This window comes from Salmo trutta, chromosome 30 (assembly GCF_901001165.1).
Source record: "Salmo trutta chromosome 30, fSalTru1.1, whole genome shotgun sequence".
Classification (NCBI taxonomy): domain Eukaryota; kingdom Metazoa; phylum Chordata; class Actinopteri; order Salmoniformes; family Salmonidae; genus Salmo; species Salmo trutta.
The window spans coordinates 15,876,603-15,902,151 of NC_042986.1; the positions used below are offsets into that span (position 1 = coordinate 15,876,603).

Here is a 25,549-nt window from a genome sequence, read left to right on the forward strand (position 1 = left end):
TATGTCTGGACAGCCTATGCTTTACTAAGGAAGCTCCGGAGAAGAGCCTTGCAAAAGTAGGCTAGTATACATCACCTAGGATGTAGTGAACCATCCATCTAGTCTACAGTCCTCAGGCCACACTGCTTCCTGGGGTTCAGCTAAGTATTACTTTAAAGGACACACAAACACAAGGCTCTATTAAGTTGCCAAGGAGCTCTCTCTCTCTCCGTCTCTCAGTAATCTATTGACCGTTTGCGTTCTCTCTCCTCTCCCCTAAACCACAGGGCTTTTTTTTCCATCTGTCAATTGAATCCATCGCTCATCTTGCTATGTCTCTATCTGTTGTTGTTTCTCCTGTGTTTTTCCAGCTCTCCCTCTGTGCATGTGAGTGCCCCTAACCTCTCTTCTCAACACATCCATCATGACTCCCCCCATCTCCACCTCCTCCACTCTTTTCTCTTATCCACATGCTTCCATTTTCTCAAGCGCTCTCGCTCCATCGTCTTCACTCTCCCTCCCATGTCCATGTCCATTTTTCACTTTTCTCTTTCTCCTTCCTCTCATCCTCTATGTGTTTTGTCTGGGTAACTTCTCCTCTAGCCGCTACCCTCTCCCTGGTGGATTTGTCCCCCAGCCCAGGGGGCCCCAGGCTGGCATGACTGCCCTTGGTGAGGCCCTTGGCTTGGCAGAGGCAAGCTGGGACACAATGTCCTCTGAGGCCAGGCGAAGTGGGGTGTGGAGGGGTGTGGAGGGCAGACAGTTAGGGTGGGGGACGAGGGAGGGTAGGGCAGGCAGACTTTACTCTGCCTGCTCTCAGAGGGCTGTGCTTCCAACCAACACAAAGATAAAATGTTCACGAGGTCTGACAAATGTGTTGACATGTATATTCCATAGAATGTCCCATATGCAAAATGACTCTTGTGCCAATGTCTGATTCTCATAATGAAATAATGTAATTATAAAGACCTTATTATACACTTCCTCAGATAAAGCTCCTGTCCTTCCTCTTCTCTTCCCACGCTGCTCCTGTACTTCCTCCTCTCTTCCTACGCTGCTCCTGTACATCCTCCTCTCTTCCTACGCTGCTCCTGACCTTCCTCTTCTCTTCCTACGCTGCTCCTGTCCTTCCTCCTCTCTTCCCACGCTGCTCCTGTACTTCCTCCTCTCTTCCCACGCTGCTCCTGACCTATCCTCCTCTCTTCCTACGCTGCTCCTGTCCTTCCTCCTCTCTTCCCACGCTGCTCCTGTACTTCCTCCTCTCTTACCACGCTGCTCCTGTACTTCCTCCTCTCTTCCCACGCTGCTCCTGTACTTCCTCCTCTCTTCCTACGCTGCTCCTGTCCTTCCTCCTCTCTTCCTACGCTGCTCCTGTCCTTCCTCCTCTCTTCCTACGCTGCTCCTGTCCTTCCTCCTCTCTTCCTACGCTGCTCCTGTACTTCCTCCTCTCTTACCACGCTGCTCCTGTACTTCCTCCTCTCTTCCCACGCTGCTCCTGTCCTTCCTCCTCTCTTCCTACGCTGCTCCTGTGCTTCCTCCTCTCTTCCTACGCTGCTCCTGTCCTTCCTCCTCTCTTCCTACGCTGCTCCTGTGCTTCCTCCTCTCTTCCTACGCTGCTCCTGTCCTTCCTCCTCTCTTCCTACGCTGCTCCTGTCCTTCCTCCTCTCTTCCTACGCTGCTCCTGTACTTCCTCCTCTCTTCCTACGCTGCTCCTGTCCTTCCTCCTCTCTTCCTACGCTGCTCCTGTCCTTCCTCCTCTCTTCCTAAGCTGCTCCTGTCCTTCCCCCTCTCTTCCTACGCTGCTCCTGTACTTCCTCCTCTCTTCTCTCCTCTGAACCAGTGTGAGCCCACAATGCCACAAAGCATTAGGCCCAAACACCATCACACACCCTCCTCACACACACACAAAGTCCAGCTGAGCACGTCTCCCACCATGTGCCAGAAGAGGTGACAGAAGCGTTCACGTTACACATGGGACTGATTGACTACAGCAGGCAGGCCCAGACATACAGAATGTCATGCTGACCAAACGCACACAAACGCGCGCACACACACACACACACACTCCCACACACACACACACACACACACACACACACACACACACACACACACACACACACTCCCACACATCATTATAGACATCCACACCCAGGCACTAACAGACACTAACACACAAAGAAAAGCAAACAGTCTCTCTAACACACTTACACACCCACTTAGCTAGACTGTTGTTGGTGTGTCGGTGCCTCTGGGATGGCAGTGGTGCTGTAGGTTTTAATAAAGGCATTGTCTTTGGAAGCTGTCTGAAGGGAGTCTGTGAATGTGGGAGGAGAGGAGAGAGGGCTATTGCTCTGGGACACGGGGGCCGTAGGTTCAGTGTCATTGTGGCCCCTCAGTGGAAAGGTACTTATTGTTTGATAGTTTCAATATAAGAGAGTACATGGTGTGTTTGTGTGTTAAAACAGAGGTGAAATGCTGACATAGCTCACTGCTCCATCTGATGGTTTCCAGGAGCCATAACAAGTCAGTGTTTGTTCTCTCTGACTACTGAAGGGAATAGGGGAGGAAACAAAGACACACACACACACACACACACACACACACTGGTCAAAAGGACTGGAGCACTCCCTCAGATCCACTTTGTGATTGGCTGCAGTCATCAGAAACCGTTCCTGTGTAATAGTAATGTGTGTCATTTAAAAGGGTACTCTGTAGTTAATGAGCGATCCCTCTACGACACCAAGGTGTCCGACACCTTTCCTGACAGACTGTTCTTTACCCATACAGCTCTGTCTAAACTGGTTGGCTCTCTGCCTGTTCTTGTCTGCACCATGCACCTGGGCTGCACCTTTCAAAAACACTCCTCGGGTATCCATTTGTGTCATTTGTGATGGACACAAATGTCTGGTCCTTATTACATGAAGCATAGCATGAGGTTAACTGACTATTCACTACCCACCAGATCACTATCTACAGCTATGGTGTCAGTTTGCCACCCCTGTCCTGTCCTGTCCTGTCCTGTCCTGTCCTGTCCTGCCCTGTCCTGTCCTGTCCTGTCCTGCCCTGTCCTGTCCTGCCCTGCCCTGTCCTGTCCTGCCCTGTCCTGTCCTGTCCTGTCCTGCCCTGTCCTGTCCTGTCCTGTCCTGCCCTGTCCTGTCCTGCTCTCATTGTCCTCTCAGCAGCACGCCAACCTTAACACTTCATGCTTTAACGATGGCCGCTCTTTAAAAAGGTTCACAGAAAAAATGAACATGGCTATCGGCGTGGGATGCAGGGGGTAGAAATCCTAATTGTCAGTTTAAGTCTGTTCCCTCCATTCAGAGAGAGGAGAGGTATATGGTAAGAGCGATGTTAAATCACACCGCAGGCCAGGCGTTCATTAAAGCCATTATACCAGCATCTCCCTCTAATGGAAATGGAAGCCAGCGCAGGCAGCTCGCTCTAGCGTTGGGGTGTAAATGAAAGTTGGGAAAGATTCCCTGGCTCTGACAGGTGCAGGCTGAATTAGCTGTAGTTCTGTTCTAGCAGTCAGTGGGAGAGCGCTGCTATTGATTTTAAGCGCTGTTGCACTTCCTATCTGAAAGGGAATGTGTATTACTAGGACTCGGCACATCAATCACTCTGCCGCTCGACTTCTCTCCCCTGGCTGCTGCCAGGCCTCTTCTGATTCAGGAAGGATAAATAAACAGATTGGACCCAAAACAAACCATATCAAACACTGGATGGACTGAATATTCAGTAGGCAGCTCGGCCCATGTAACAAATAGCTAATTGATCAAATGTGCACGTGTAATACCCCTCACTACACTCACTCCTTATTTACCTGTTTATCCTCCATGTTGGCAGTGTGTTGGCAGTGTGTTGGCAGTGTGTTGGCAGTGTGTTGGCAGTGTGTTGGCAGTGTGTTGGCAGTGTGTTGGCAGTGTGTTGGCAGTGTGTTGGCAGTGCGTCATGTCATCTCCATGCTTGTCCTGGGTTTTGTGTCACCTTGGTTAAACAGCTTGTGTCAGCTCCTTGAGCTCTCTACTCGCCCATTCCCCTCTCCCCCCTCCCCCACTCCCCTCTCCCCTCTCCTTTTAGCATGTTTATGACCTGGCTACACGCACACACACACTCCGAGGTGTGTCTGTGATGACAAATGGCCTTCCGTCCAGGTCCCAAGCACAGCTCTCCCTTGTGCGAACCCTGACCTGTGACCTCTCGGCAAAGTGCTGTAGGAGAAAGATTACAGCCCATCAATCAGATTCCCATCAATCACCCTGCTACCCTGTCTGTCACAACACTTTACCCTCTCTGTCTGACGGACTGCTCCAAGAACACAAACACTCCGCCAGCCTCCCCCTTTCCAGCCCCACCCTCTCCACTCCTGCCTGCCTGGCCAGCTCACCTCGCCTGGCCCCCGTACATAAACGCCATAACAGCCATAATAAAGCAGCTCCTCTCATCCATGTCAAGTTCAGCTCTGCTCCTGTCCATTCCTCTGTAGGCTCTGTGGCTCTGTCTGGCCCCCAGCCTTTATCTCATCCCTCAGTGCCACATCTACTGAGACATCAGCACCCACACCGGGCTCCTCTAGGACCCAGCAGGCTGGTGACAGTGAGTCACAGAGACTCCACCACCCTCACCATTATAGTCCAACTGGATGCTGATTGGACAATGTGTGACTCAAGCCTCGAGCTTTCCCTGTTACTGTCTATCAGTCCCTTCATTCTCCAGAGTAGTGCTCCTGTACTTATGTTAATACCGCTGAGTGTTCATTCTCCCTGGGTTTTTCATTCCAGTTACGGTTAGTGGAACTAGATAACACAGCCTGCTGTTTTACATGTTCCTGGAGACAGCCGTTAATAACACTGGGCCTAATGTCAAATATTCCACTGGTGTCTGAAGACAAGGAGGCCTGGTGTGTTGAGTTAATTGTTGTGGGTTGATGATAAGAAGGTGTAGCGTAGAGGCCAGGGTGCTCTTTGGGCCATCTTCTACAATTACACAGGAAAACTAATTGGCACTTTCTTTATGTGGAGCCATTATCAATGTCCCTGGCAGGCAGAGGAGAAGAGAGGACTGATCTGTGTGTCAGAGTGCCAACAGTACAGTTACACATGGATGAGGACTGTTAATAACACCAGGGATGGCTTGCTGTGTGAGTGAGGATTCCTCATCAGAATGTGTTAGATCAGTGTGTATGTGGGGCTGTGTGTGTTCTGTGTTCGCTGCATACAGACAGAAGAGCATGGGAAGGATGGGGAGGTAGACAGAGAAAGGCTAGAGAAAGCCAAGCAAGTCAAACCCGGAACTGCCTGACAGCGGGAGATAAGTAAAAGCTAGTCAGATGAAGAGCTACCGGCGTCAAATATTTATTTCAAAAAACGTTATGTCCGGAACCGTGCTGCAGCCAATCAGCATCCAGGATGGGAATGACAGGTTGTAGAAATAAGAGTAAATAATGTTGCCGTGGAAATAACATCAACACTGTTGACATTTAATTCCATGTGTCTGACGCGAACTAATACATTGGTAGGACACAGCTTGTAGGAGCGTTGGCGTATTATGTTACTTATCATGGATAGCATCACGGTGACGCCATCATTTTCTTTTCCAAAAGTGACCTCTTATTGACATTCATATCCACATTCCCCTCTGTCTCTCCTGGCCCATGCAGAAAGAGCTCTGAATTCAAACCCAGTTCTTCCTATTGGAGAGTGTGTGAATGTGCAGACAGATACCAACACATTAGCATCACAGTCACAGCGGAGACCAGAGGAGTGCATGTTGTGTTAATTGGCCCGCTAAAAGGCAATTATTAGTCAACATTAATATTCCATCGTCTGGCTCAAATAGCTTCTGAAAGGTGCAACGTTTTCCAAACTTCCATCAGGCAGATTGTAATATTAAACAGGCATCTGCCTCTTGACATGAAGGGAGTGGTGCAGTAGGGATTCCTGGTACTCAGCACGAGACAGATCAGTTTCTATTTTTTATCAGTCTGTGTAGTGACGCCGAAAAACTAAAAGGCACAGTGTGGCTTTTCCTGTGAAGAAAATGGTATTTTGCGGTTGTTTCTTGGGAGACTTTGCCTCACTTACCTTGTTTTAGGGGACGTCGTTAGCCATTCCTCATGCTTTTCAAATGTTATCAAGTAAGCTGCGATCTCCTGTGAGAGAGGAGAACGGGAGAGAGGAGAGGGAGGGAAAGAAAGGAAGGCTTAGATGTGTCATCTGTAATCACCTGGAGCTTCTGATGCTAATACATTGTTGAGAGCACGGTTCATTGACATTCCGACAGGAGAACACACAGCAGAAACACAAAAGGGGCACAGAGAGGAGATGGGCCCGATGCTCCTGTAGGATCAGCCAGGTAAATGGAGATTGGGTAAAGTAGCACACAGTAGACAGACAGAAACAAGAGATGCAACACATAACAGCTGAGTTCAGACCATCTTTGTTAAGCAGACTTTGATCAGCCTCTCCTCAGAACAGAAGACTTCAAGGTGCTTCTCCCACAGATTGACGTCTCCAGTGTTCCACATTCAGACAGCGGCTTTTAACATTTTTGGTGCCGATTTCCCCCCCCCCCCACACACACACACACACTCACACTCACACAGTACAGGATGCCATGTACTGGAACAATGCTAGCTTGTATGTGGATGTTATAGAGTCCTTTACAGTCCTATACATCTAGTGTAAAGGAGATTCTATAGATAGACAGTGGCGTAGATGAATATAATAGAGATACGCTGTCATGTTTTCAGTGATCACAGTGGCTCCTGCATCAGTCAGAGAATGAAGGCAGAGCAGCCCGGACTACCTACGCATTTCTACACCAAACTAATGGGCAGAAATAAAAGCACTTTGGATGCTGCCAGACAACCTCATGATTACCAGTGACAGCCAGCAATTCATCCCTCAGCCAGAGCATTTATCAGCTGCTCAGACAGACAGACCGACAGAGAGACAGATAAGGAGGCATGGAGGAGAGGTGCCGTCTCATAATATAATATCACCTTTTAATATCCAGGGATGTGTGTGTGTGTGTGTCTCCGTGTGTTGCGAGTGTGTTCAAATAGGAGTGTGAACAAACGTTTGTGTATATGGGCTATGTTTACACAATATGTCCCTTCATGTTCGAGGTTACATCTCCTGTCCACACGGGGCAATAATGTCACAATAATAAGAGAAGCAACAACGGAAATGGCAGCAAAAAGAGATACGATTGGCAGAATAAGTCCCCATTCACATCCAGAATAAACCCCCATTCACATCCAGAATAAACCCCCAGTCTCAGAGAGCCCAGTGTGTTAAACATCTATGGCTAGGAGCTGAGTACCAGCATCCCCCTGGCTCTGTGTCATAATGAGTGTGTCCTGGCAGGCATCACCACTACCAGAGCCTGGCTGAGCCTTCCCAAGGGGTTGCTGGGGGAACCAAGGTAAGGAGGGAGCCTGGGTAAGGAGGGAGCCAGGGTGAGGAGGGAGCCAGGGTGAGGAGGGAACCTGGGTAAGGAGGGAGCCTGGTTGAGGAGGGAGCCTGGGTGAGGAGGGAGCCAGGGTGAGGAGGGAGCCAGGGTGAGGAGGGAGCCAGGGTGAGGAGGGAGCCTGGGTGAGGAGGGAGCCTGGGTGAGGAGGGAGCCTGGGTGAGGAGGGAGCCTGGGTGAGGAGGGAGCCTGGGTGAGGAGGGAGCCTGGGTGAGGAGGGAGCCAGGGTGAGGAGGGAGCCAGGGTGAGGAGGGAGCCTGGGTGAGGAGGGAGCCAGAGTAAGGAGAGATCCCAGGCTGGCAGGGGTCCGCTGGGTAGCATGGCTGGCACCCTGGCCTCCAGGTGCAGGCTGGGAGATAATACAGCGTTGATTAACTTCCTGTCCCCCTGCCATAATGACTGGAGGGGAGGCAGCCACAGCATGACAAGGTGGAGGCAGCATTAAGTGGAGATGGGGATGAGATAGGGAGGAGGGTGGAGTTGGGGGGGGGGGGGGGGTTGGGAAGCTGTCAAGAAAAGCTAAAGGGCTGGAGCTGTTCTTTCTTCACTTCAGTGTGTAGCTAGGGGTTTGATTAGGAAGAAAGTACAATAAAATGAAGAGAACGTACAGATTTTTAAGTGAAAGAGACACATATGTACATTCAGGCCCCTGAGACTAGAAGCATATGGATAACAAGGAGAACTGAGAGAATAGTACATTTACTGTGCCAACCAAGACTACACAACCAAGACTACACAACCAAGACTACACTGCTGTGGCCAACTACATGGAATATTCCCATATGGTAACTAGCAGCTGTCTCCTCATCAGAGGTGTACGAGAAAGACTACAGTCCATAAGAGCTGGATAAAAATAGACTTGACAGTTTTTTGTTTGTGCAGCATTACCACTCAAACAAAAAAAAGTTACTTTCCTGCATATGTTATGAAATAAATGACTCCTACATGAATTTCCCCCCTCCCTCCTAAAAGAGGCAGATGCTGTTGGGAGGAATAAATAGCGGGTGTAACCTCCTCGGTGACTTCAGTGCCTATTAGTGCCTCAGTCCTCTCCATCACTCGTCTTAAAAGTCAGCCGGCCAGGCTGGGCAGCAGGAGATGAAATAGTGGGCCCAGTCAGACCGGAAAATAAAAGAGGAGTGGATGGGGGCTCTCTCTCTCTCTCTCCCTCTCTCATCCCCCTCTCTCATCCCCCTCTCTCTGAACAGATGCCAGGGATTACTCCAAGCCCCCGATCAACCATAAAGGTGCAATAATCTTACAGCGAGAAAACAAACAAAAACAGACGTGTGGCCGTTAAACAGCTGCAAAGAGACAAAGCTTGTTTGGGCTGCGTAATGAGAGGCTAGTGCTGCTTTCAGGTTGACTGCACACGCTTCGTGGGCAGAACAGAACAGAGTGAGGCGGAGTGGAGGGCAAGGCTAGCTGATGGTGCATCAAAGTCAAGCCAGCAGCTGTCAACGAGCTCTGGACTCTATCGGCTGACCTTACTGCCTCTGGCCTGCACTCCATCACAATGGGGAAATATTCACACACCAGCCTTTCAGTATACTATGTACATTATGTCTCTACCTCTCTCAATCACAGCCAGGTTAAACCTAGTACACTGTCTCACCCACTCTGACTCACAGGTCAAACCTAGTACACTGTCTCACCCCCTCTGACTCACAGGTCAAACCTAGTACACTGTCTCACCCACTCTGACTCACAGGTCAAACCTAGTACACTGTCTCACCCACTCTGACTCACAGGTCAAACCTAGTACACTGTCTCACCCACTCTGACTCACAGGTCAAACCTAGTACACTGTCTCACCCACTCTGACTCACAGGTCAAACCTAGTACACTGTCTCACCCACTCTGACTCACAGGTCAAACCTAGTACACTGTCTCACCCACTCTGACTCACAGGTCAAACCCACATCTATACTTCAACTTACTCCACTCATTTAAATATACAGCAATAGTCTGTCCATGTGTTAACTATGTCTAGCTGTTTGTCTAGCTCAGCTCAAGGAACACTCCCTCGCAGCAGAACTGGGTAAACAGCACCAATCAACACAGACTAGCTGTGAAAAAGAGAGCATGATCAGTAGCTAGCCTCTGTAATTGACACAGGGAATGAATGCAAAGAGCCCTTTCATTTAGCAAAGACAACAACATGCAGCTGTTTGCTGTTGAAGCCCAGCCATCTCATTTGTTCCTTTTCTCTCTCCAAAGCTGTGACACGTACGTGTACGGAGAGCACAGATAGTATGCTAGCTACATGACAGAGTCCTATAGCAGTTAATGGGAGATATTAGACACCTTGAAAGAGTTTGTTTGTGCATCCTCTTCTCCATAAGCCTGTTACAATCAGAGAGGCTGATTACTGTGACCTGTCTCTGCCTGGCATGTGATTACCTTAACACTGCACATGGTGTCATTCGTTTCCTTTTCCTGTCTAACCCAGCTATCTCTGTTCTGTCTGTCCCGTCTCCCTCCTAGCAGTCACACAGTCCCCGTCTCCTACAGTAAGTGTGTCGTGCTTTTCTAAACGTTGAGGTGAAAGCCTCCAAACGAGATTCACTCGTCTGGCTTTGCCTTTCACTGCCTCCCACATGTCAAATGATATTTTCACACAGTGGAAGTTGCAAAATCTCGCTTTGAATGTCTACCTGTTTGAAATGAGAGATGACACTAACATATTCACCCTATTTTATTTTCTGGCTCCAAAACGAGAGAGAAAGGGAAGCGGGTAGGCAGCAGCCACTCCACAGAAAATAAATAGCGTTTGACCATGTCTTTGTATTCAAATCAACCGTAATGACTGTCTGGGGAGCGAGTGTCGAGCGAGGCCAGTTCCTTTGTGAAGCTGATCAGACAGAGCGCATCACCTCATTATACCCTCTCACATTCCATGATGCAACTTTTCTGCATTTAAGTCAGTTAGTCAAAGGCTGGTTCACTTTCTGAAGGGACTCTTTGAGCCCCTAGTAGTAACACTGTCCCTATGTGACCTAGGGGCCTGGCTGGCTGCCTAGCTGTTTGTTGCTGTTCTGTTCGTCGCGGCTATGCTAGCTTTGATTTATGTGTGTGAAGAGAGGCATTGAGAGGATCAACAGTCCCCTGTCTGGAATGGCAGACCTGATCACTTGAAACAACTGTTGCCGTTCCATGAAAAGGGAGATACGAGTCTTTTGGCATTATCTCAGGGCGCATCAGACACCTGTCTCTAAACACCATCCATAATGGCTCTCTCTCCCAAAGTGCAACGGAGAATTTGATCTGAAAAAAAACCCCCCGCAGAGAAGCACAGAGGGGAGGTAGACGGGGTCTCATGTCTTGGAGGCATACACACCTGCCATACGAATACAAGCATCCATCCATGCTACTAGATGATGGGCACATTTCCCCCAAATACTAATCTTTAACAAAACAGTGACAGAGAAAAGATACATGGGTTTACTCCCTGGTAAGTACGAGCCTTTAAGAATACAGTGCAGCACGTCTATGAAAAGCAGAGGTTCAACAGTTATTCGCCCTCTTTTGAGCCATTACGTGTCTTTTTCACTCGTTGTCTAGCATAATGGCACTAATGAAAAGCTATGTTAATCGAAAGCTCTTAGAAAAACAATTTTCTACAGTGTATTGATTAGCAGCCTCAGCTAATGGCACTTGAGAATCATCATACAGCATAGCACAGGTTAGGATAGGGTATATAGTAGCACAGTGCCTCTGGCCATGCTTTAGTTGAGGCCTGGGGAATGAGGGAATGTATCCTGCCTGACGATGCTGCTGTCTTTGACCTTGGCCTGCACTTGAAAGCAGGAAGCTGTATGAGCGGAAAGGGGTGGGGTTGAGGACGGATATGGTGAGAAGAGCCTCCCTGATGACCCAACTACACAGGATCCCAGGCTCTGTGTGGAGAGCCAGGTCATCTGATATTTCCTCCAGGGCAGCCCATGAAACATAACTGGCCAGGGCCAGGAGGGAGGAGAGGAGGGAGGAGAGGAGGGAGAGAGGAGGGAGGAGAGGAGGGAGGAGAGGAGGGAGGAGAGGAGGGAGGAGAGGAGGGAGAGAGGAGGGAGGAGAGGAGGAGAGGAGGGAGGAGAGGAGGGAGGAGAGGAGGGAGAGAGGAGGGAGGGAGGAGAGGAGGGAGAGAGGAGGGAGAAGAGGAGGGAGGAGGGAGAGAGGAGGGAGAGAGGAGGGAGAGAGGAGGGAGAGAGGAGGGAGAGAGGTGGGAGAGAGGAGGGAGAGAGGTGGGAGAGAGGTGGGAGAGAGGTGGGAGCATGGATTGCTGTTCCAGTATCAAGGGATCCCGGAAGACAAATTCAAATGCAATTAGACACAGGAGAGATGGAGTCATGGACAACGAGAGAGAGAGAGGGAGAGAGAGAGAGGGAGAGAGAGCGAGAGAGAGGGGGAGGAGTGAAAGACGAGAGCGAGAGGAAAAAATAAGGAATATCCAAAAAGTGTGATTATGACAGAGACTAATGTGTGAAAAGCAGGAGAAGAGTAAAGGTCTGATTAAAAGTCTGCATCCATTCAACCTCCCAAAATGCAGCCCCCACGGTGAATCATTGGGTCTTTTTTCTTTATAATTCTTCAATATGTAATGTACTAGGAACAATATTTCAAACATTGTACCATCAATATGATCTCATGTGGCCATATAACTGATTCAAGGTAGATCATTTTAAATAGAGGGAAGTTAAGATTGTAGGATTGTAACTTTTTGAACAATGGAAATGTGCCATTTATCAATGTTGGGAAAAGGTGTGGCCATGGAATAAAACATTTGCTTGGTCCCAGAAACTAATGGTTTGGGCCAGAGCCAGCCTACATGATGACGTTATCAACTTTGATCCTCTGATTAGATTTGTTAGAGACGATCCAATCGCTGATGAATTTGTTTACAACGCCCCTCGTTTTGAAGTCACACAAACGGCTTCTAGGATGGAAGATTCAGACTGAATGTATGTAGCAATCAATAGAGCAGCAGAATTAAATTCCGGATGAGTCGTCAGGCAAAGAAAAACGATTTTTAAAGCAGTACGGAAAACGATAATGAAAAAACGAAGGTATTTTACTGTGAATGTACAAGTGGATAAAATGGATACCTATAAACTTTGTTCAAGTAACTTTACCTCAGCTTGCCTAAAAGAGAGTGAAGGCTAGTGTTACTATAAGGAAGCAGTGTAGTACGGAGGACGCAAGTACTAGAAGGAGCTAGCAAAAGAGAGAGGATTAACAATAGTGTGTTGACAGCTGCACTTGGCATCTGCTGGTCAGGGGCGAGGCTGTTTGAGGCCGTTCTATGAGTCCCTGAGCAGGTTTTAAAGATGCCCTGTACCCCACCACCCTGCCCATTAAGACCTTCTGCAACCTGCAGGGGGCTTCCTAGGGATGCCCAGACAGCGGGGGGGACACGCTGCTGACTCTGTTTTATCACCCTTAACGGAACGCTCTACCTGCTGCTGCTCTATCCTACACACAATGCTCTGTCTCCACAACCCATGTCCCACGGTACAAACATGGCAACCACCCATCCACACAATCCTGCTGAGGCTCATCATCTTGGGTGAACTGTTCCTGGAGCAGGACAGTAAATGATCCTGTAAGTATCCTGTACGAGTGTAGACCTATTTCTCTCACCATACCTAATCGACCTGGTTAATAGTAAGGAGCCTCCTGGCTTACATCTTTTTTGAATGTTTAAAACACACTTCAGGTATTTCCCGCAGCTACAGCTAATGCTCTCTCTGTCCTGCATGGGGAAATGAGAGGAAAGACAAGCCGTCCATTCCACTGGTCTACATTATACATAGATACACTGGGATCAATCCTACATTGATCCTGAACGGCTTAGATGTTCTTCAGGCGCTGGTCTTTCTGTTTCACATGCTGGTGGTCATCTATGGGAGACAATGGCTGGCTGAGGCTTCTCTCATCGGGAGCCTCCTTCTCTCTCCTTCTGCACGCCTCTCTGCTTCCACAGTCAATGGTATAGCATAGAATACTGCTCCAGCACTCTGCACTGGGCTTTCTATCTGTTTGTTTACCATGGCTGTGGGTGTTACAGTGTAACAAGCAGACAACATAATGGGTGAGAGTGACTGGAGAGGAGAGGCACTGGGTGCAGGCGGGCGGGCGGGCAGACGGAGGGAGGCGGGGACGCCGACCAGGGAGAGAGGGAGTTGGCACTTAGCGAAATTGTTTTGGCTTTGGTGTCACGGCTGCCGTCAACGATGGAAGTGAAACTGTTCTTTGAGAGGATGTAATCATTTAGCCCTGAGAGAGGCAGTGCGATGGTCAGCCTCCACACGCCCGCCTCCCACCTCTCACCCCACAGAGTACCACAACACAAGAGGCTCGCCCGCCCACTGCTAAGTGTGTACGTGTCTGTGTGCACTACATGTCTATAGTCGTGTGGGTGTTTGAGAAAGACGCACAGAGAACAGGAAAGGTTTCGAGGCATTGAGAAAGATTGAAAGGAAGTGAGTAACAAATAAAAGGAGAAGGATGAAGAAGGCGATAAAGAAGGAAGATGGAAGAGAGAGGTTTATATGGGAGTAGATCTACGGTGTGGTGATGAGAGAGGGACGTGTGACGAGAGAGGGACTTAAAGTGAGTGAAATGAAAGGAATCGATCGAGCAGTAATTAGTCGGCAATAGGACTTAGTGGTTAGTGCCACAGTCTTATAAGGTAACTGATGTAAATCATCAACAAGGCCTCATTATAAAGGAATAAGGAGAAAATAGAATTACAACACTAATATGACATACAATATGGGCCACCTTCAGGTTTACCATTGAGAAGAGTATGTTTGGTAGCAGGCCTTTTCCCTCTCTCACTCACTCTCTATCTCTCTGGTGTGGTTTTAGGGAGAACTTTGGGGCAGACGGGTAGGAGTCTTCCCCCCCCCGTGGCTCTGTGACCTCTGGTGTTCCATACCACGTCCTCTTCCTCATGCCTACAGCAGGACGCCTGTGCCCCCGCTGACACACCAACAGAGGAGAACCGAGCTGGACAGAGCTCACGCGATGCCTCGCCTGGCTCCATGATGCTGACCTTCCCCACCAGGCCCACCTGCAGTACTTTTCTCTCCTCTTCAACTCAGAACCAAGCCCAAACTCTCAGATTCTCACTCCAAGTTAGCAGTGATGGCTCAAACTGTGGCGAGATTCTCATAGCTAACTGCCCATATGCAATGACCTTAACAATGTTCTAGAAGGGTATACTGCTGTAAATGCAATACAAATAAATAGCCCATGTGTAATGTTTTAAATAGGATGTCTAGCAGCTGATCAACTATGTACTCTACAACATGATTCAAGTTCTTTCCTGACAGATGAAATATAGTGCTATATAGGCCTTATAACAAGTTAAAAAGTGTAATGATTCCACAAGTCAAAGATCACCTGTCAGGCACACAATGACGGGACATCCAGGTCTGCAATCCAGGTCTGCCTAGTACTACCCACATCAATGACATGACATCAGACTTCATTCCCAATGTGGGCTTAGGGCAATTCGTATTATTCTGAACAGAAATCTGTGACACTCCGTTGAGTGTGATATACATTATGTATACAAAAGTATGTGGACACCCCTTCAAATTAGTGGATTTGGCTGACAGGTGTTGTCGTGTAAATGTTCCTTCACAGTGTATACAATCGAGCACACAGCCATGCAATCTCCATTGACAAACACTGGCAGTAGAATGGCCTTTCTGAAGAGCTCAGTGACTTTCAAAGTGGCACCGTCATAGGATGCCACCTTTCCAACAAGTCAGTTTGTCAAATTTCTTCCCTGCTAGAGCTGCCCCGGTCAACTGTAAGTGATGTTATTGTGACGTGGAAATGTCTAGGAGCAACAATGGCTCAGCCGCAAAGTGGTAGGCCACACAAGCTCACAGAACAGGACCGCCGAGTGCTGAAGCGCGTAAAAATAGTCTGTCCTTGGTTGCAACACTCACTACCGAATTCCAAACTGCCTCTGGAAGTAACGTCAGCACAAGAACTCTTCATTGGGAGCTTCATGAAATGGGTTTCCATGGCCGAGCAGCCGCACACAAACCTAAGATCACCATGTGCAATGCCAAGCGTCAGCTGGAGTGGTGTAAAGCTCGCAGCCATTGGACTCTGGAGCAGTGGAAATGCATTCTCTGGAGTGATGAATAATGCTTCACATCTGGCAGTCCGATGGACAAATCTGGGTTTGGCGGATGCCAGGAGAACACTACCTGCCCCAATGCATAGTGCCGACTGTAAAGTTTGGTGGAGGAGGAATAATGGACTAGGGCTATTTCTCATGGTTCGGGCTAGGCCCTTTAGTTCCAGTGAAGGGAAACCTTTGTGCTACAGCATACAATGACATTCTAGACAATTCTGTGCTTCCAACTTTGTGGCAACAGTTTGTTTCAGCATGACAATGCCCACGTGCACAAAGCGAGGTTCATACAGAAATAATTTGTCGAGATCGTTGTGGAAGAACATGACTGGCCTGCACAGAAGCCTGATCTCAACCCCATCGAACACGCGATTAGGCCGACTGCGAGCCAGGCCTAATCGCCCAACATCATTGCCCGACCTCACTAATGCTCTTGTGGCTGAATGGAAGCAAGTCCCAGCAGCAATGTTCCAACATCTAGTGGAAAGCCTTCCCAGAAGAGTGGAGGCTGTTATAGCAGCAAAGGGGATACCAACTCCATATTAATGCCCATGAATTTGGAATGAGATGCTTGACGAGCAGGTGTCCACATACTTTGGGTCATGCAGTGTATTATGTTTAGTTAGGTTACATTAAGAATGGAATAGTGGTCGTACAATATCATATGAATTAGAGGATGTATAGCTAGTATCGTATGTTGTACCCGTCGTACAATCGCATACTAATTGGATGATGTAAGTTATCATACGTCTAGGAGGACGTATAGTATTATTAGGTAGCTTGTTGAACGTAACACCATAGCAGAATTACAGGGAGAATTAACGTTGGCAGTTAGGGGAACTAACAACAAAGGTTAGGTTCATTTACGTAGTAGGTTAGAATAAGGGATATCTAAAATGATACAGCTGTCCCTGACGTGACTCGAACATGCAACCTTTGGATTGCTAGACGGTCTCGATTTACGCCCAACCTCCCTACTTTCATTTCTGTCTAAAGTAACTACAACATTAGTAGGTATCATACGTCTTGAAGGTGCTCAGAAATACAATACGCAAAGTATGGCTCTGAGGCCAGGGCTCTGAGACCAGGGCTCTGAGGCCAGGGCTCTGAGACCAGGGCTCTGAGGACAGGGCTCTGAGGCCAGGGCTCTGAGGCCAGGGCTCTGAGGACAGGGCTCTGAGGCCAGGGCTCTGAGGCCAGGGCTCTGAGGCCAGGGCTCTGAGGACAGGGCTCTGAGGACAGGGCTCTGAGGCCAGGGCTCTGAGGCCAGGGCTCTGAGGACAGGGCTCTGAGGCCAGGGCTCTGAGGACAGGGCTCTGAGGACAGGGCTCTGAGGACAGGGCTCTGAGGCCAGGGCTCTGAGGCCAGGGCTCTGAGGCCAGGGCTCTGAGGCCAGGGCTCTGAGGACAGGGCTCTGAGGCCAGGGCTCTGAGGCCAGGGCTCTGAGGCCAGGGCTCTGAGGCCAGGGCTCTGAGGCCAGGGTGTCAATCCAAAGCCACCATGGTGTGAGGCAACCAGAGGGAGATTCTACCAATTTCCCTAAAAATGCCAGAATGAGGTGAGACAAGCCTCATGCAAGTCTGAGAGTCTATATATTTCACCCCCCCAGAATCAATGAATGGCTGAATGATCCTGAATTCCACTATTAAGCACGGACAAATGACAAGCGCACCCTAGCGTGAAACCAATTTCTAACTTCCAATCTGAGACGCCCCCCAGAACCCCTACTGGGCTCTCTGTGAAATTGCGCCTCCCTTTGACCACTCAGCCGTGGGTTATTTCGGTCATGTGGCGAAGGTGTGTGTGTGTGTGTGTGTGCACAGCAGGCGCTAGTGATATTGGCTACTGTATCACGTTTCTCTTGTTTAGATCCTGACAGTCCAAATCCAAAGATGGAGAACCGGTCTTTAAGTACAACAGAGTAAAATGTACTGAAAGGAATCAGAGAGAGAAAGACAGGAGGGAGATGTGTTGCTCCAGCTCAGAGGAGACTGTGATACACAGAAGGAAGGAATGTTTTTGGTGCAGCTCTACGACAGACAGGCAGACAGACATAGCTAGGCAGACAGACAGACAGACATAGACAGACAGACAGACAGACAGACAGACAGACAGACAGACAGACAGACAGACAGACAGACAGACAGACAGACAGACAGAAACGGGAGACAGAGGTAAAGGGCAGAAGGTGAAATGACAATAAAGATATGAAGTGTGTACAGTACACCCTCTGCTTTTAGAGAGCAATCCGATCCGCTAGAGAAAGGGAGAGAAGACAAGGCCCTAATAATATCACCAGACACACAGCCATCACAGAGACACACTGCTCAGGCCAATTAGCCAGCGAAAAGAAAGAGGGTTTTTCTCTTCTTCCTGCTCGTCACCATGAGGGGATCGCCCATGACCGTTCGCCCATATCGCCCATTTCCCCTTCACACACACATACACACTCATTCCAGTATGAATGCACACACACACACACACACACACACAATTCTCCCACAGACATACACACACACGTCTGCACTGACTGATTTGATTGTTCTTTCTGGAGGAGGGTAGGCTAGCATGCATGGTTTAATTGACGTGTGTGTTGTGCTGTCTGTCCAGTGCATCGCATCACATTGGGCTGGCTGGCCATGACTTCTATTCTATTGTTGGGCTATCAGACAGGCTGTCAGAAGGCAGGCATTCTCTCCCTCTTCTCTTCTCTCTCTCTCTCTCTCTCTCTTTCTCCTCTCCTCCCTCTTTCACTCTCTCTTCCCTCTCTCTCTCTCCTCTCCTCTCCTCCCTCTCTCCTCCTCGCCTGGCTCGCTGCCTCTTTGTGTTCACATTACAATAACCAGGAATGAAGGTCACATGCAAACAGAATCCAATCCAGCCAGAGTTTCCTCTTGACAGCGTTTAACTTCTCAACAACAGGCTCTGGTTCAGTCAGACCAGTCCTATCGCTGTCGTCTGGTGTACTGCTTACCCAGTGTGCAATGCCATATGACCCTACTGTGAATGACTAGCTAAAACATGAATCATCATCATCACATCAAGGTCATTTCCCATCAGAGAGGAAAGTTATCGCTGAAGTGAAACATCTGCTTGGCTGTAGCTTTTTGCTCCACAGTTTTGAACAAGTTTTTATGGGGGTACCTCTCTCCTTCCCTCGTCTAGACCCTGGTTTCTATAGCCTATCTGCATAGTCCAATCTCCACAATGTGTGTTATCTGTCTCTGATCTCTCTCCCCTCTAAAACGTGAGACTATTCCGAGAGAGGAGAGGGAGGTGCAGCCTTTCTCTGTGGAAAGGATCCTCTGTCCAGACAGCAGGCAGTGGATCAATGAGCCAGATGGCCCGGTGGCCCTGCTCCTATTTTTGGGGCCATACTAGCTCTCTCTCTCTCTCTCTCTGTCTCTCTTTCTCCTCATCTCTCTGTTCTGTTTATCTCTGACACGTCCCTCCGTTGCTCCCGCCCTCTCTCACTGGCTACATGCTCTTAATTAAACATGCCGCAGAGCTATTAATTGTCAACCAGATTCAATTTGTTCCCCTGGCAGCACCGTGAATGGGCCTCTCTGCCCAGAACAAAGGGCTCTCAATCGCCATGTCAGGACTGAACAAAGACCTGGAACGTCACTATACACCTATCTACTATACTATAGATAGGTGTATAGTGTATAAAAGCAGTGGGTGCCGGGTGCCATTTTGAAATATGGCATTTGGGCAGAAACCAAGTGTTTAATCAGAACGTTGTGGGTACACCTTCACACCTGTCATAATGCCTTCACCTGCTGTACTCAACAACTATTGAATAAAATAGGAAATCAGCCACATTTTCTATCCTATTGTTTTTCTGTTCTTTGCATGCCTAAAAGGACTTTTGACAAATGGTGTAAATAAATAAGTCAATGACTGCTGAGATGAATATAGGAGTGAGCAGCTGCCAACATGTAATATAATTCATGGCCATGCATCAACGTTACTGGAGACTGGGCGCTCCACCACTCAGGCAGAACCCACAGCCTACAGCCAGGTGCCAGCACATCAATCCCCACAGCCGCCAGACCTCCACCAGCCCTTCCTCCCAGACCCAGTCCAACCTGCAGTCCTCCACCACCCATCACATCAAACCAGCCCCCCCTCCCAGACCCAGTCCAACCTGCAGTCCTCCACCACCCATCACACCAAACCAGCCCCCCCTCCCAGACCCAGTCCAACCTGCAGCCCTCCACCACCCATCACACCAAACCAGCCCCCCCTCCCAGACCCAGTCCAACCTGCAGTCCTCCACCACTCATCACACCAAACCAGCCCTTCCTCCCAGACCCAGTCCAACCTGCAGTCCTCCACCACCCATCACACCAAACCAGCCCCCCCTCCCAGACCCAGTCCAACCTGCAGTCCTCCACCACCCATCACACCAAACCAGCCCCCCCTCCCAGACTCAGTCCAACCTGCAGTCCTCCACCACCCATCACACCAAACCAGCCCCCCCTCCCAGACCTAGTCCAACCTGCAGTCCTCCACCACCCATCACACCAAACCAGCCCCCCCTCCCAGACCCAGTCCAACCTGCAGCCCTCCACCACCCATCACACCAAACCAGCCCCCCCTCCCAGACCCAGTCCAACCTGCAGTCCTCCACCACTCATCACACCAAACCAGCCCTTCCTCCCAGACCCAGTCCAACCTGCAGTCCTCCACCACCCATCACACCAAACCAGCCCCCCCTCCCAGACTCAGTCCAACCTGCAGTCCTCCACCACCCATCACACCAAACCAGCCCCCCCTCCCAGACCCAGTGTAGTCCACCTCCCTCCCAGTCGAGCGGCAGTCATCACACCAAACCAAGAGTCAAAGCCTATCCATGTCCTGGGCTGCCCCAGGTGACAGCCCAGCCTCAGCCAGAGTTGTGTGATGGCTGGTCAATTGCAAAACTCCTAATGACCCAATCCCTCCACCAGTAAACCTACCCCCCCACAGAAACATAGCCTAACCCCAGACCAAGGGTCCGTTCAAAACCACTGTTATGTTAGTGCAGCTATTCTGTATGAGTCTGTCTCAGCAGATGTGAGTGTAGTGAAGTGAGAAAGCCAAAACCACAGCTTAATCACATCCAAAATGCAAGTGCAGGCACTGTCTCATGTAGTTCATTTGCAGTGCGTAAAGGTGCTAACAAAGTGTTAGACAGGGCCCTTTCTCCTGTGTATTTCTCTGGCGTGCCTTTTCAGCAATCCCAATATTTAGCTTGCGGTTAAACTCACTGAGCAGTTGGAGAATGACTCATTTAACAGATAACGTTTTATTCTGTTGTCAGAAAAAAACATGTCTTGTCCATAACATGAGAAAACCAATGCTGTGTGAAATCAAAGGTTAACCAGAGACAAATAGTACTAATAGTACACACACACTCCACTTCCAAAATAATTAGAAATAGAGAGTCAACACAGTGTTTCAAAACGCAAAGGGGAGCTGACGTACTTGTTTATTCATGGAGACTTGAAAGAGAACAAACACTACTTTTTCTCCTCCATCATCAAAGCCTGTTTACCCTAGCTACTCACACACGCAACATTTTTATTGAATGTCTTGTATGTCTTAAAGAAACCGTTGATCTTAATCTGTGGAGCTGTGTGGAGACCTCCTCCTCAGGAGGCTGGTGGTGCCTGGGCCTGGGATGGGTTACCGGTGGCCCTGTATTCATGTCTAACCCCAGGCAGAGCACTGGTAATCCACAGCTTTCACAGGTGTCCCTGTCTGGCCATGAACACAAGATAAGCCCCGACCCTGAGGAGGAGAGGAGAGGGAGAGGGACAGAGGAGAGGAGAATTGAATGAGGGGATAGGAGAGGGAGAAGAGGAGAGGAGACTCCTCACCCACTCAGTCACCTGCTTGCTCAAGGAAACCCAGCCCCAGATAATAGCGTCTCGGCAGGAGCATCTAACCAGAAACATCTGCATTTCCTTATTACCATATAGGCTGCAGAGGTGTGCTGGTGAGATGACACACCGATCATTTAGTGGATTACCCGCCGCGGCAGAGGCAGCGGGGCTTATTCACAGATCAGTCAGGAGGACATGTTAATGGAGGAGGCACGTCTTTCTCTGTGGTTGATAAGGACAGTAGGAGACAGCGTCACAGCATCATAGCCTCAGGCATGGATCAGCGACCAGACAACCACTAATACCACCACCCCGCTTACACTCAGCCACTTCACTACACGGGCTTCATTGAATAGCAATTGGATGTTTTCACTATAGGCTACATGGACATTTGAACTTTTTCAAGCGGTGGATTTTCTACCCAAATATCTTAAGTGCTTCAGGTTAAATGATTCAGACCTTTGCAATTTTACTCATTCAACTCACACAGTACCCAAGTTAGAATTCACTACTACATCCTTCTTAAGAAGTCAGAGTCTACATAGTAGGAAAGTTGGAAATGAACTTGTCTTTGTGAAATATGAATGGCTTGAGTTTGTGGTGATTCATTTAGGCAGACAGTACCAGGCACCAATCTAGTGAGAAATAAACCTTTAGGTACGACTTTATACTGTATGAGAGTGTGATGATAATCACCTCCTAATATTAATTCATATTACATTAACAATGGAGACTCTTTATCTTCATCAAGTATGGCAGGGAACGTTGATGGGAACATAGTGTAAATGGACAAGTCAGACGTCAGGGCAAAACTAGGCCTTATGATGGGCAGTTAAAGTACGACTCCTCCATGCATAAACCAGAGGTTGTGTCTGCCTGCATGGCTGGGCATGGACACACATTTGTGTGTAGGTGTTTATTTTTTTTCTTCCCCCCAGTGGGGAACAGCACCACCCAGGACCCACACCTTCTGATCACTCCAGCCCTCCCTCCTCCTCCACCCACCCACCCACCCACCCACCCAACCACCCATCCATCCACCCATCCATCCATCCATCCATCCATCCATCCATCTCACCTCTTGTCTAATTAAACATCGTTAACATTCATCCCAAGGTCTTATGCAGATGAGCCCAGAGGGAGCGTATTGGTGCACTGCGTATTAAGAAAAACAACTTGGGGGGTGAGGTGCAGTAGAGGTGGTGGTGGTGGTGGTGGGGGGGTGTTTGAATTGAGACGTGCAAGGATATCTCCGATTTGACCTCATTCATCAATTAATTACAGCCATTAGTGGGAGGTGACGTGGAACCAAAGCTTGAGTCAGTGCTGCGTGTCATCTCCACCCCCAGTTAGTCTAACCGTGTGCAGACAGGCATGGCGGACCACCGACTGAAGGCCTGCCATACTTGTCTGTCTGTCTGTCGGCTCCATAGAGATCTGATCACACCTCACTCTCTGGGGCACATGTCTGTCACTCTGTCACTCACAGCACAGTCAGTCAGTCAGCCAGGAACATAGTTAGTCACACGTTCCATCACATGTTTAGATACCACAATTCTGGTGTGTGCTGCTCTACAGTAGGATGACATGGAGCTCCCTTCATAGGGGTGGTGGGCTCTCTCTATTCCCATGGGAACCTTCATAGGGGTGGTGGGCTCTCTCTATGCCCATGGGAACCTTCATAGGGGTGGTGGGCTCTCTCTATGCCCATGGGAACCTTCATAGGGGTGGTGGGCTCTCTCTATGCCCATGGGAACCTACATAGGGGTGGTGGGCTCTCTCTATGCCCATGGGAACCTTCATAGGGGTGGTGGGCTCTCTCTATGCCCATGGGAACCTTCATAGGGGTGGTGGGCTCTCTCTATGCCCATGGAAACCTTCATAGGGGTGGTGGCCTCTCTCTATGCCCATGGGAACCTTCATAGGGGTGGTGGGCTCTCTCTATTCCCATGGGAACCTTCATAGGGGTGGTGGGCTCTCTCTACGCCCCTGGGAACCTTCATAGGGGTGGTGGGCTCTCTCTATGCCCATGGGAACCCCGCTTTACACACAGGCTGTATGTGTGACTGGCTTCCTTCAGTCTCAAGTAGCAAAAATATACATTTTATTATTGAGTTTCTAAGAATAGTCTGCTCTGTCTGTAACGTCGCTATGTGTCGGCTTCGCTGCACGATATATCGCTGTTATCTTGGTCAGGTCGTTATTGCAAAAGAGAATGTGTTCTCAATGACTTACTGGTTAAATAAAGGCAAAATGATGTTGTTGTTTTTTAATTATGACAACTGGGTACAGAAGGGTTTCATCAAACAACATTGTACTGTGCTGAATCAGTGTCTGAGCTACTGTGCTGTGGAGGCTAGCAGCTAGTTTATTGTGTAGGCCTACTAGATACAAGCCCCACCAGGATACAGACAGAAGTGCTTAGCAGAATGATTCCCTCAGACAACATCTGAATACTGAGAATGCCCTTTCTCTGAAACCTATTGTTCACCAATTGTGAGGCTACTAGGGCTGGGAATTGCCAGTGATTTCACGATTTGATACTATCACCGATACAATATGTATTGCGATTCTCTCGGTTCTATATGTTTTGCGATTCGATACTGTGGTTTTATTGCAATTCGATGTTCCAAACATATTGCTCACTATATGTTTGCTGCAGAGAGATGAGAGAGAGTCATGAGAAAACCCATTTTGGTTAATCATGGAAATAAAAGTGCAAATAATATTGCGATATTGTCAAAATGATATGATATATCGTCAAAGATAATATCCTGACATGTAACTGTATAGATTCTTCCCCCATCACTAGAAGGTTCACGCTTGCTGTTTAAGTTATTCGGATGCAAACACAAAAGCATAAAAGCAGATATTACCGAAACGCTCAAATGGAGAATTTCATATGAGTATGTAGCCTATGTGTGTTTCTGCCAGTGAGAGACGAGCTGGGTTGGGCATGTGGCTGGGGCACCGACCAGCGGTCCACTATTTAATGGGAAGACTAATAGGGGAGACTGAGAGGCTGTGGAGAGGCTGTGGTAGATGTAATGGACCTCAGGGAGAGGAGAGGAGGGAGAGCCTGGCAGGGAGGGCAGTGGGGCGGACGTGGCAGCGTGGCAGTCAGACGATGAGTTATGGGCGCCATGTGCCCACTCATATTTCTGAGGCTGACTTGGGGCTGGCCATGCACGGCAGAGCAGAGCATAACAGAACAGCAGTGCACCAGAGCAGGAAGGAGGAGTGCTCCCGTCCTCTTCCAGGATCCTGTTTGTTACTGTCGGCGGAACAAGAGCCCAGGGGAGGAGTGAAGCTTAAACTCACTCACCTTCACCGCTAGCCCTGGATCCATCTACTGTGCTCTCTGTCTGCACCATGTATTCTACACGCATGTATGCACACACACTTGGAGGCACGCATGCACACACACCGAAAGCACGTACAGTGTACGCACGCACACAAATGCACACAGGCAAACACACACAGACAGACACAGACACACACACACACACACACACAACAGGGCCTGCACGCACCCCACAAGGTCTGCTAAAAAATACACAAGGGACCAGTACCCAATAGACACGCCTGAGAAAACACCAGGCCTTTTTGCACAAAACATCTAATGCATGGTTGGAGTACAGCTCAATCAACAACACACAGTCACAGTGGCCACTCCAATTACCTTCAAGGATCATAGATTCTCCTCTGCTAGTTTTCCCTTTTCCCCTTGCGTGCGCCTTTTTCCACAAATAGGCCTATGCTTCCATCCGGAATTCATTTGGCTCTCAGCTCTCTCTTCCTAACCAATCTAGTCTAGCCCCAGACAGACAGCCAGACACACAGTGTTCGCTGTGACTAAACCAGAAGACAGGGGGCGCTGCTGAGATGGTAAAGTAGTGATGGCGAGCGGCGTCTCAACGCGCCTGAGGAAATGATGATGAACTACAACATTAGCATGGTGATTAACTCCTCCTACTCCTCTTCCTCCTCTCGTTCCCTCATTCAGTCTCATCTTCTCCTATAGCGCCGTAGTGGTAGGGTAGTGGTAGGGTAGGGGTAGGGTAGG

General features: G+C 49.0%; 1 protein-coding gene across 2 annotated transcripts in view; it reads right to left on the bottom strand.

Annotated features, from left to right (window-relative positions):
* LOC115168101 (calmodulin-binding transcription activator 1-like) overlaps positions 1-25,549 on the bottom strand; it is a 349,660-nt gene that overhangs the window by 105,515 nt on the left and 218,596 nt on the right. For both annotated transcript variants that reach the window (XM_029723014.1, XM_029723013.1), the window contains one exon: positions 6,066-6,133. In XM_029723014.1, coding sequence (XP_029578874.1) covers positions 6,066-6,133 — 68 coding nt within the window. The remainder of the gene's footprint in view (positions 1-6,065; positions 6,134-25,549) is intronic.